Here is a 12,413-nt window from a genome sequence, read left to right as displayed (position 1 = left end):
ATTAGCCCACACACTGGACATTTCTTTTTCGTGCAATTCATTTGCATGCTAATATAGTTTTTTGAAGTGTTTTTGTCATGAGTAGTTTCCCACAGAACGTAAATATGAATAAAAAGCTTGACTGACTGATGAGTCATGTGACCAGAGGAGCACTGATGTGACGCTGATGTGTCCAAACTTGACACTTTAAAGCGACTTGTCTGATCCAATAGCGATGGGATATATTTAATGGTCAAAGCAGCTGCTGTGCACATTTACATTCTTATAAATCCTGAATAAAAACCCTATTATTTTAGGCTGTCCTCTCTTCCTCCCTGCAGTATCAGTAAACATGTTTTGTTGAAGAATAGATGCCAACAAAGCTATGTTAATTTGGTGATAATAATTATTGCTCTCAATATAAGTCTCCTTTTCATCTTAAATTTAGTTAATCCGAAGCTTTTATGGATGGATGATGGATTGATGGATGGATGATAGATGATGGATGGATGGATGATGGATGGGTGGGTTGATGGATGGACGCATGATAGATGATGGATGGACGGGTTCATGGATGGATGGATGGATGGATGGATGGGTTGATGGATGGATGGATGGACAGGTTGATGGATGGATGGATAGATGGACGGGTTGATGGATGGACGGGTTGATGGATGAATGGGTTGATGGATGGATGGATAGATGGACAGGTTGGTGGATGGATGGGTTGATGGATGGATAGATGGACAGGTTGATGGATGGACAGGTTGATGGATGGATGGGTTGATGGATGGATGGATAGATGGACAGGTTGATGGATGGATGGGTTGATGGATGGATGGATAGATGGACAGGTTGATGGATGGATGGGTTGATGGATGGATAGATGGACAGGTTGATGGATGGATGGGTTGATGGATGGATGGATAGATGGACAGGTTGATGGATGGATGGGTTGATGGATGGATGGATAGATGGACAGGTTGATGGATGGATGGGTTGATGGATGGATGGGTTGATGGATGGACAGGTTGGTGGATGGATGGGTTGATGGATGGACAGGTTGGTGGATGGATGGGTTGATGGATGGATGGATAGATGGACAGGTTGATGGATGGATGGGTTGATGGATGGTGGGTTGATGGATGGACAGGTTGATGGATGGATGGGTTGATGGATGGATGGATAGATGGACGGGTTGATGGATGGATGGATAGATGGACAGGTTGATGGATGGATGGGTTGATGGATGGATGGATAGATGGACAGGTTGATGGATGGATGGGTTGATGGATGGATGGATAGATGGACGGGTTGATGGATGGATGGATAGATGGACAGGTTGATGGATGGATGGGTTGATGGATGGATGGATAGATGGACAGGTTGATGGATGGATGGGTTGATGGATGGATGGATAGATGGACAGGTTGATGGATGGATGGATGGACAGGTTGATGGATGGATGGAAATGTTTTTTACTTCTAGAGAAATCACATTTTCTATTTTGACCAGCTGACAACACACACACACAGACAAAGACAGAGACAGATGCTCTTGCTGTGTATACAGTTACACTCCCACTCTTTTCTGTTAGTACACATACACACTCTCAGTCTCAGGGCTAATTCAGTGTAGTTAGTGGTCAATTAAATCGCTGTGACTTCTCTGGCTGTCTGACTCTTTGATGCTGCTTCTCCTGGCGAGACCCGACGCCATCTTGAATTCATTCAGAGGCCGCAGTGTAAACACGCCACACAGCTCCTTCCTCTCTTTTCCCTCCGTCTTTTCTTCACTTTGCTTTTACCGATTTGTGTATTTTGACGAGAAAATGGAAAGTGGTTTATTTTTACTTTTTGATATCTTTGCCTGTTTTTGATTTTCAGTTGTGCTCTTTTTAGCATTCTTACATGTGTATTATGTTACTTGTGTATTATTCTTCATAAATGAAATACACATGAATACCTTTGTATTCCATATTCTTCAAACCAGCCTGATGAACAGGTTCCAACATGTCATTCTATGGCCGTCCTCACGGTTCTTTTCCATTCCCTCTGCTCTTTATGATTCACGACCGCTTTGAGCTCTAATGACTCATTTTAAGGTTTGAAGGTCTGTCTGACCGTTTTCCTGGAAAACGTCATTGCTAGAGCTGAGTAAAAACACAATCATCCTCGCTGCTGGTTGTGCTGTTGAGCTGAAGCTTATTCAGCAGTTTGACTCACTGAGGGTCACTGACCTGGGGTCAGCAGCTCAAACATGAGAGGGTCACACATCTATGAGAAACAGTGAAATGTAACGAGTATAGAGTGTTTGTGACTGAAGATGAAGAGAAGAAGAGATGCTAACTGGGTTACTGTTGATGGAGAAGACCAGTGAATAATAGATGGCCGAGAGAGGAGACGAGAGACTAGGAGAGGAAGAAACAAGAGGGGAGAGGAGAGACAACGAGGGTAGAGGAGGAGAGTAGAGGAGGAAACAAGAGAGGAGAGGACAGACCAGGACACGAGAGCAGGAAACAGGAGAGGAGAGGAGACACCAGCAGAGCAGAGACAAGGAGAAGAGAGGAGGAAAAAAGAGCGGAGAGGAGAGACCAGGAGAGGAGACACCAGGAGAGGAGAGGAGGGAACAAGAGAGGAGAGGAGAGGAGAGGGGGAACAAGAGAGGAGGGGAGGGGAGGAAACAAAAGAGGAGAGGAGAAAACAGGAAATCAGAGGGAAGGAGAAGAGGACAGGAGGAAACGTGAGAGGAAGCGGAAAGAGAAGAGGAAAAATGGGAGAAACCAAGAGAGTAAACAAAAGAAGAGAGATGGAGAAATAAATCATTAAATCGTTAAACAAATGGAAACGTTCTATGAGGACAAGCAGCATGAGTGTATGTGTGTGTGTGTGTGTGTGTGTGTGTGTGTGTGTGTGTGTGTGTGTGTGTGTGTGTGTGTGTGTGTGAGAGAGGAAGTGGTTCCTCCTTGAAGTATTCTTCTTCACACACACTCTCTTGGGCCAATTTCACTTGTTCCTGTTCTCACTTACACACTCCTCATTCCTCGTCACACACTCACTTTTTTTAACGCCAAGAATTTCACAGCCGCTCACGTGTCACACACCTCCCTCTCTATCTCTCTCTATCTCCCTCTCTCTCTCGCCCTCCCTCCCTCCGGCCCCCTAGTGTTTTCTGTCTGAGTAACTCGACCCCCCTTCAGTCACAGGTGCACCACGCTAACACACACACACACACACACACACACACACATGCTGAGTCCACTTGTCTTCACATAGGGGGCTCTAATCAAGCCACAGGAAGGCTGAGCTCCACAGGGAGTGTGTGTGTGTGTGTGTGTGTGTGTGTGTGTGTGTGTGTGTGTGTGTGTGTGTGTGTGTGTGTGTGTGTGTGTGCGTTCCGTTACAAGTGAGTTGAAGAATGTGTTTCGGTCCATGAAACTCTCTGTGAGTGTGTGAAGGCTCTGGATGTTTTCAATTACACAAGGGTATTTTTTGCAAATGTGTGTGTGTGTGTTTCCATCAGGACGTTCTAACACCCTTTGTCCCTCATTCTGTCTGTCTCTTTTCATTTGTTCCCTGTTTTTAATTATTTCAATAATTATTTTATTGATTTCTCTTTTAGTGTTGTTCTTGATATATATTTCTTTCCTTTTTTATTTGTCTTTATTTATCTTTAATTTGCTTTCTTTTTACTTTTCTTTTTTTATCTTCTGTTCCTGTTTCTATTTTCTCGTTTGTTGTGTGTTTTATTTCTCTTCTGGGTTCTTTTTCCACGTGGTCATTAAGCTTTGTTACAAATCCAAAGTCTCTCTTTCTGTCTTTCCCTCCCTCTCTCTAAATATCAACCTTTCCTGACTATCTCTCCCTCTGTGTCCTGAACTTCCTCCTTTTTATTTCTCATACTTCTGTCTCAATTTGTAATGCTCTTTTCCTCCCTCACTCTCTTTATTTGTCTCTCCCGCTTCTCTGTACTGCATCATATGGAGTCAAGTATGCAGCCATGCTCAAAACTCTGCGTGTGTGTGTGCGTGTGTGTGTGTGTGTACATCTGGTTCGAATTAGTGCAATTGCAGGTTGGTAGAATAAAGGGCTCGGCTCGGAGGTGGTGGGTGGGATTTCCTTCTGCTTTCTTACACTCACACACACACTCACACACACACTCACACACAGTCACAGTTTCTTTCCCATCCATGTGTTTTGAATCAGGAACATAATTAACCTTCAGAGGATTCTGAGGGCCGCGGCTCAGATCTCTGCTGTAAAAATACATCTAAAAAACAGAACCACCCCCGAAATGTGTTTGATCCGCCTGCGGCGCGTTTGATTTTCGCTTTCCCACATCTGCCTCTGGGCGGGGCTGTGAGCACGGCGGCGCGAGCAGGTACGGCGAACGGAAGATGAATAAGTGCGTCTACAGGTGTGAGGGAGGTGGAGACATGGATACGGTACACGGTGGGATGGCTTCACTTCTGAGCAGCCTGGAAGAAAAGAACGTTTGACACGATAAATTAGTCCCTAATCGTTTAAAATTGTACGGCACATATTTTCATAATGTCTGCGTGAAGGCGAGTACAGGCGAGACGAAAGCGAAAGCAGCATGTGTGGAAGTGAGAGGGGCTGAGGACAGAGAGGAGGGGGGGGACAGAGAGAGAAAATTGGACAGGCACAGGTGCAGCCGACTGTGTGTGTGTGTGTGCGTGTGTGCGTGTGTGTGTGTCAGTGTCTGTCAAGAGGTTTCGTGACTGCTCCTTTGAGTGTTCGCATTCCAGCACATCTGCTTTGGATGAAGCGTGGTAAACTGTGAGAGAGAGAGAGAGACAGAGAGAGAGAGAGAGAGAGAGAGAGGCAGTAAGCGGGAGAGAGAAAACTAAATGCGCATTTGTGTCTTCTGTATTTGTCTTTGCAAGTGTATAAAACCTGATCAGCGACCTGCACGTCAAGATTTGAGAGGCGCAAGTGTAGTTGATGTTTGACCCATTGAGGAGAGGAGAGGAGAGGAGAGGAGGAAACAAGAGAGGAGAGGAGAGGAGGGACCAGGAGAGGAGAGGAGGAAACAAGAGAGGAGAGGAGGAGGGAGACAAGGAGAGGAGAGGAGGAAACAAGAGAGGAGAGGAAAGGAGGGACCATGAGAGGAGAGGAGGAAACAAGAGAGGAGAGGAGGAGGGAGACAAGGAGAGGAGAGGAGGAAACAAGAGAGGAGAGGAAAGGAGGGACCAGGAGAGGAGAGGAGGAAACAAGAGAGGAGAGGAGGGGAGTGACAAGGAGAGGAGGAAACAAGAGAGGAGAGGAGGGGAGAGACAAGGAGAGGAGAGGAGGAAACAAGAGAGGAGAGGAGGGGAGTGACAAGGAGAGGAGAGGAGGAAACAAGAGAGGAGAGGAGGGGAGAGACAAGGAGAGGAGAGGAGGAAACAAGAGAGGAGAGGAGGGGAGAGGAGGGGAGAGGAGGGACCAGGAGAGGAGGAAACAAGAGAGGAGAGGAGGGGAGAGACAAGGAGAGGAGAGGAGGAAACAAGAGAGGAGAGGAAAGACCAAGAGAGGAGAATTTCCTTACCAACATGTACTGACTGAAATGCTTCTCAAAGTTCCCAGACCGTTTATTATTATGTATGTTTACACCGATGGTTTTGTGTTAATGCTCATCCACCACTAGTTCCTATTTGAAAGATACAGGGATGGCTGTTGTACTTAAGAGTTCTTAAGTTTGGATAAGAGAGGAGGTCTGAGTCTAGGAATCACTGCTGTAACAGAAGACAGACAGACAGAAGACAGACAGACAGGTTGTGAGCTGTTCATTGAGGTTGACACTGGTGGAAGAAGAGGAGGAAGAGCTGGAGGGGCTTCTCCTCTTCCTCTTTCTGCCGGAGCAGAGCAGCGGCAGGAAGAAGGCGAGGTGAGAGGTTAAACAGATGCGCCCCACATTTGGAGGCAATAACACAGAGAAGAAGCATCAAAAGCCAAACAAAGATAAAAAGCCCCATTCTTCTTTTCTCCCTTTCGTTCCCTTTTACTTTGTCTTTTTTCATCAGGGGCCAACTTTCAGCATTTATTGTTTTTCCCATTCTCTTTCGAGTCCGACAAAACCCTTCAGGGTCCAGCGGCGTTCCCATCGCTGTCAACAAGTTACAACTCAAACACGGAAACACTCGTTGTTGTTGCTTTTTATATATCTTGTAAATGTGGCGTAAATTGAACACCTCTTGAGTTTTTCCTTTTTGGGTTTTGCGATTTTGTTTGGTAGATCTGGCAACTCAGCTGACTTCTATTGTTAACTCATAGCTATCATTACCAGCTAGGCTCCTCACATGCTCGCTAACAAGGCATTCAAAGAGTTAGATCTCCGACAGCATCGTGTTAAGAGCATAAATACTCCTACTTAACAGAGGGAACTTGAATGCAACAGTTTTGGACAAAGTTTCCGATACTAACCATCCGTACACTCTGGATTGATTCCACTCAGGAATTTGGCCGTTTTCTCTGTGGAGCATGTGCGGTTGTCCAGACTCTTCTCTCCATAGCAGAACGACCACTAGTGGGAGGGGCTACTCCACTACGTCATCCATTGGGGATGGTGTTGTTCTCCCACATGGATAAAAAAATGAAAAGCGCTCAAATGAGTCGCCAAATCTACTTTGGTAGACGGTAGGCCTGTCACGATAATTATCGTTCATCGTTCGACATATGGACATCACCTCCATCATATTTACGTTATCAACTTATCGTACGATTTATGGACATCACCTCCATCATATTTACATTATCAACTTATCGTACGATTTATGGACATCACCTCCATCATATTTACGTTATCAACTTATCGAACGATTTATGGACATCACCTCCATCATATTTACGTTATCAACTTATCGTACGATTTATGGACATCACCTCCATCATATTTACGTTATCAACTTATCGTACGATTTATGGACATCACCTCCATCATATTTACATTATCAACTTATCGTACGATTTATGGACATCACCTCCATCATATTTACAATATCTTCTTATTATACGATATGTAGAAAAAGGCTTCCATAATTTGTACGTTATCGACTTATCATGCAATACATGGACATGACCTAGCTCATTTTGACGTTATAGAATATCTGAATTAAGGATTAAAAGTTCATCGCTCTTTAAGATGCATTGTTATATTATCATTATGTCAGTGACCTAAAATGGTCATAACAATGATATTGTTTACCGACAGTATATTGTCCAACAAAAGTAGTAAACGGCCCACCGGTCTCCGGGTAGAAAACTCTGGTGTGTGTACTTCTACTAACTCTCTTCCTGTAATTAAAGTTCAGCTGCTGCTGCTGTTGTCTTTGTACCTGCGGGTCAGGTCAGCGAGTTGCACAGCTGGTAGCTCTGAAGACATGAAATACGTGTCTGTGTGTGTTTTCTCAGGCTTCAGTGGAATGTGACTTTATGTTCTCGTCTCGTGGCCGGAGGCGACGCAGAGCGAAGTTTCCATTATGTTTGGTACCATGAACCAAGTGGACTGGGTTCTGATCTGAGACAGAGTAGAGAAAGAGCAGCTGCTGCTCAGGTTTTGGTTCCGGTATGGCAGAGAACTGGTTCTGCTGGTTCCCGTTGGGGTTCTCTCATGGTGCAATACCTATGTTAGACACTATCGTGTCTCTGCTGTGGTACACAGACCTGGTCCCTGTTGGCCCACTGTGGTCCACATCATAGTTCTACAGAACTGGCTTCATATCATAATGCAGAGATGGTTCCATTGAGTCATGACACAGAGTGAGTTTAACTGGGGTCAATCCAGCTCCTATTACAGAACCAGCTCAACCTATTTCCAGCTTATTTCCACTGTGGTACAGAGCATCATTTTACAAAACTGCTTTGATTTTCAACCATTTGTATTCTCACATGAGGACCACTTTGCAGAAGTGATTCCATTTGTTTTTGTCTCTTTCAATCACTGCATAGAGAACTGGTTTGCTGCGGCTCCTTTACCGTCTGGTTCCGATGGTTGTCACTGTTGCTGTTGTGGTGCTCTAAATCTGACGAGATTCTGTCCTGTTTCTATGGTGGCCCGGATCTTAACGGGTCATACCGGTTATGATTGTGTCCCACTGTACTTATAATAGGGCTTGTAAACAATGTTCCACTCCTGGATCGACTGGTTTCTCTTTGGTTTCTATTGTTGTTCTTGTTACTCTTCTCTGGTCAATGAAATGACAACACTGTCAAGGGTGTCTCTGATTGGCTCAAGGTCCGCCTGCTGCTAACTGTGGGAATTCTGATAATGTGTGTGTGTGTGTGTGTGTGTGTGTGTGTGTTACAGACTGCAGGAAGCGGGTTTTATTATTGTGTCTCTCTGCATTCCTCAGACTTGAACACACTCTGCACCTGTTTCTGTCCGTCCGTAACACACACACACACACACACACATGCACACACATGGACACTTACACGCACAAATCACAGCCTTTCGTCACCAGTCGAACAACACATTCAATGGGAAAATATGCCGGCGAGGCGTGAGACATAAATCAGAATATTTTCTACAGGAACAACACAAGCATGTGTGTGTGTGTGTGTGTGAGCGTTTCCGCGTACAAGCTTCGGGTCAATAAATGTGGTTTTATCATCAGAACACTCAGTTCTCAGAGGAGGAGGAGGAGGAGGAGGAGGAAGTTTGGGGGGATTTCAGTTAAGGTCTAATGACATCTACAGACACTGTGTGTGTGAGTGTGTGTGTGTGTGTGTGTGTGTGTGTGTGTGTGTGTGTGTACGTGTACAGAGACTGATGGATTTGAATGCTTAAAACTCCCGCAAGGTGCGTTGTGGGAAAGGCACCGGCATCTCCCAGCTGATTAGCTCGCTTAGCACCTTACATCTGTGTATTTAAGTTTGTGCGTCTGCAAGTGTGTGTGTGTGTGTGTGTGGTTGGGTGCGTGTTTCCTGACCTCAGTCTTTCCTTCCCACAGTTCCCAGTGTCCCTTGCTCCTCAGATCAGTTCCCAGTGTGAAGGTAAATAAATGAAGAGGCTATAAAGAAGTGTTTTACAGATATTTGCTACTATTATTGTGTCCCTCACCGGGCGCGTTCCCGTCGGTGGCGGGGCCGCCACCGGCTCTAGGTCGGCGTGCAAAGGCCGGGGGTAAAGGTGGCTCTCTGCTCCCTTGTGCCCTTACTCCCTTGTTCCTTTCCTGAGAACCAGAAAGGCTCACTCTGTGTTTTGTTGCAAAGTTCATCGCTGTGACGCTTACTCAGTGTGCCAAATACCCGCTGGCAATCAGGCATATCCCTCTAACCCTCCCATACCCCCCCCCCCTGTCACACTCACTGTTCATATTTGTGAATACATGTTTTGCAGTTTGAATAATGAAAACTGGGCTTTAGTAAGCTTGTAAGAGACATGTTAGTGACAACTGCAAGTGATTTTGGAGACGACTTCCCGCTGATGTGGAACTGAACGCAGCCAATATCCGAAAGTCTTTCCTCTCAGAAGTAACAACCTGTTAGTGATCTGAAGAAAGAGTCAGGAGGTTTTGGTTTTAATACCTCTCAGGGAGTGTGGGAAGTGAGATGATGTTTCTTTTATTATTATTTTTTATAATGCCCTCAAGTGTATCTGTTTGGTCCTTCCATCTTCTTCTTTTTATGTCTTCCGTCTGCGTTTTATCGTCAGATTTTCTTCCACCGCATCTGTGTTCCATCCGTATGCAAATACTGTGAAGTTAACAAAGCAGCTCATGTCTTTTCCAGGGGATGGTGGTAGATTAGGGGGGGGGGGGGGCTGTGGAGCTTCTTTCATCTCGATGTGAATCAGTGGGGAAGTCGGAGAGAAAGAGAAGTGCGCTCTCAACAGCTGTTCCAGGGTTTGCGTCACGCGGCGCGGCCTAGCGTCATGGCTGAGTGTTCGCACGCTATGCGCTCACACTGAGGCATGCTGGGGGACCCCCAGTCGAAGGCATGACCAAACACAGGCATCGCGTTCTCACGCTGCCGAGGAACAACGTCACCTGTTCTCCAGCGACAGGCGGCCGGTTCTGCTTGCAGTCTCTCGTTTTGCTGCGTGTTTGCTGCATGACTGCAGGAGTCTCTGAGAGGAGTCGGTCTGAATGAGGGGGGGGGGGGATGCTCTGTGGCTTTTGTATAATATGTCAGGAAATATGTTGTCAGTCTTCAGCACTCACACATGTTGCGGGGCAGTCGATGCGGTTACCACGGTTACCACGGCCACCACTGCGCGTTTACAGCGTGGTGGATTGAGTTTAAACTCAATAACTTATTTTCATATGAAAGAATAAATACTATCTTCTTAATATTACTGTATATCTAAATGTGATAACATTATCAGTAGCAATGACCACACATCTATTCATTTAGCAAAATGTAAGACAATTAAAAATAATTGACAAGCTTCATATACACTCATTTACATTAGATATTAATGTAAAGAAAACTATATATTACAAAAAGTTTTAATCTTATTAAGTATGAACTAATTTATTTACGTTTGTTTGTTTCAAAAGTAAAAATAACATTTTTACAAAATGCAAGTATATATATATATATATACAACATAAACATAACATCACGTTCTGACATTATTCTTGTAAATTCTAAAAAGTGCATTTTTTGCTTCTCTTTCACCAAATTAATAAACCATAAATATGAACAGACCAGAGCAGCTGCCTGTTTTTCCTCATCCGTATGAAAATGAAAAGCAAAGAGCAGCGACCGTTGAGGAAGTGGTGTTGATGCAGTCGTGTGTATGAAGGCTGGATGTGGACGTCTGCGTTGAGGACAGACCTGTCAATCATCTGCTGGAGGTGACGTCTGTCTGAAGCTGCTCCCTGCTGAGCCTCATGTCGTGTTTGGCCGCCGGCTTTCTAAGAGAACGAGTCGTGTTTTGATCGGAGCTCAGATTCCTCAATGACGTTCCGTGTTTCTGTGCTTTTGTGCTGCAGGTGTACGCTCCGTCTGCCAGTACAGCAGACTACAACAGGGACTCACCGGGCTATCCCTCCTCCAAACCTCCCAGCGCTGGCTTCCCGAGCTCATTCTTCATGCCAGGTACTCACACACACACACACACACACACATCAGAGCTCGCTGCAGGGGATTCCTGAGCTTATACTGGATCATGGACGATGGGAAAGATTTTTTAGGGTAAAATCCTCAACAACACAGATGAGGAGTGGTTTGTCATCACATGTACCCATCTCTCTCTCTCTCTCTCTCGCTCTCTCTCTCTCTCTCTCTCTCTCTCTGTGTCAGACGGTCACCACAGCGGCGACCCCTGGAGCAGCAGCAGCAGCAGCATGAGCCAGCAGGGTTACCACGGCAGCATGCTAGGGGGCGGAAACTCGTCCCACGGTCCCGCCCAGAGCTCCTCCTCCTACTGCGGGATTCACCCTCACGACAGATTGGTGAGCTGAGCTGCGACCGGGTCTGTACAGGTCGCCACATTTATTTCTTTAATTCCTAGGATGGCAAAAGTCATGCCCGCCCCACTCTGCCTCTAATTGGCTAGTACTCGTGTGACGCGTGACACTCAGTCAAGTTCAGTTTTACCTTAAATTCCACAACTTGTCATGATATTCTACACATGAAGCACTTTCATATCCTCTTATTTTCCTGTGTTGTTTCTCTTTTATGTTTCTTTTTTAAAGAAAATACTGTTTATTTGTCTAGATTTCTCCTAATTTCACCAAAATATATCATAAGATGTGGAACATTTGAGTGTTTAAACATAGAAACACAAGACGTTTGTCTTCAACATGCATGTCATTTTACAATACATGTAGTTTTTCTCAGACTCTGTAGCACTTACACACACACACACACACCAAACGTTCCAGTTCCATTCCTCTCTGTATTTGGGTTTTTACAGAGAGGTTAGTTCATATATCATTCATAGCCTGATTTATTGAGCATTGAATTCCTAAAAACATGGCAGAAATACATTTTTTTGTGATACCACAGAAATCTTAAATCCCCTCTGTAAAAACCTTTCAACAAAATATTAAACGAATGTTGAATCTGGCTTTATCTAATGTTCATATTTCTGTTCTGGAGCGGTTCAATTTAGCACGGATTTAATAAGACAATGTCTCATTTACATATTTAAACTATATTTCAACTTGTAATATATATTTAAAATAAAATTGCCTTCATGTAAGTACTCAACTGGAGAGGTTTCCTGGAGAAATCTATTCGTTGCATTTCGACTCTTCCCTGCAGCGTCTCGCCCTTAAACTTGATCCAGTTCTGTCTGTCTCTCCGCAGAGCTACCCATCGCACTCGTCTGCAGACATCAACTCCAGCCTCCCCCCCATGTCCAGCTTCCACCGAGGGGCGGGGGGAGGAGGGGGAGGGAGCGGAGGAGGGGGCAACCACTACAGCACCGCCTCGTGCACCGCTTCCACCAACGGCACAGAAAGCATCATGGGTAAGACG

General features: G+C 45.2%; 1 protein-coding gene across 2 annotated transcripts in view; it reads left to right on the top strand.

Moving 5' to 3' along the window:
• Nucleotides 1-12,413, top strand: part of tcf4 (transcription factor 4) — a 111,215-nt gene that overhangs the window by 64,933 nt on the left and 33,869 nt on the right. For both annotated transcript variants that reach the window (XM_079289556.1, XM_079289557.1), the window contains 3 exons: nt 10,922-11,027; nt 11,232-11,383; nt 12,243-12,405. In XM_079289556.1, the coding sequence (XP_079145682.1) occupies nt 10,922-11,027; nt 11,232-11,383; nt 12,243-12,405 (421 nt within the window). The remainder of the gene's footprint in view (nt 1-10,921; nt 11,028-11,231; nt 11,384-12,242; nt 12,406-12,413) is intronic.

Source organism: Melanostigma gelatinosum (genome assembly GCF_949748355.1).
Source record: "Melanostigma gelatinosum genome assembly, chromosome: 18".
NCBI classification, from domain to species: domain Eukaryota; kingdom Metazoa; phylum Chordata; class Actinopteri; order Perciformes; family Zoarcidae; genus Melanostigma; species Melanostigma gelatinosum.
This window is presented reverse-complemented; position numbering and strand designations above follow the sequence as displayed.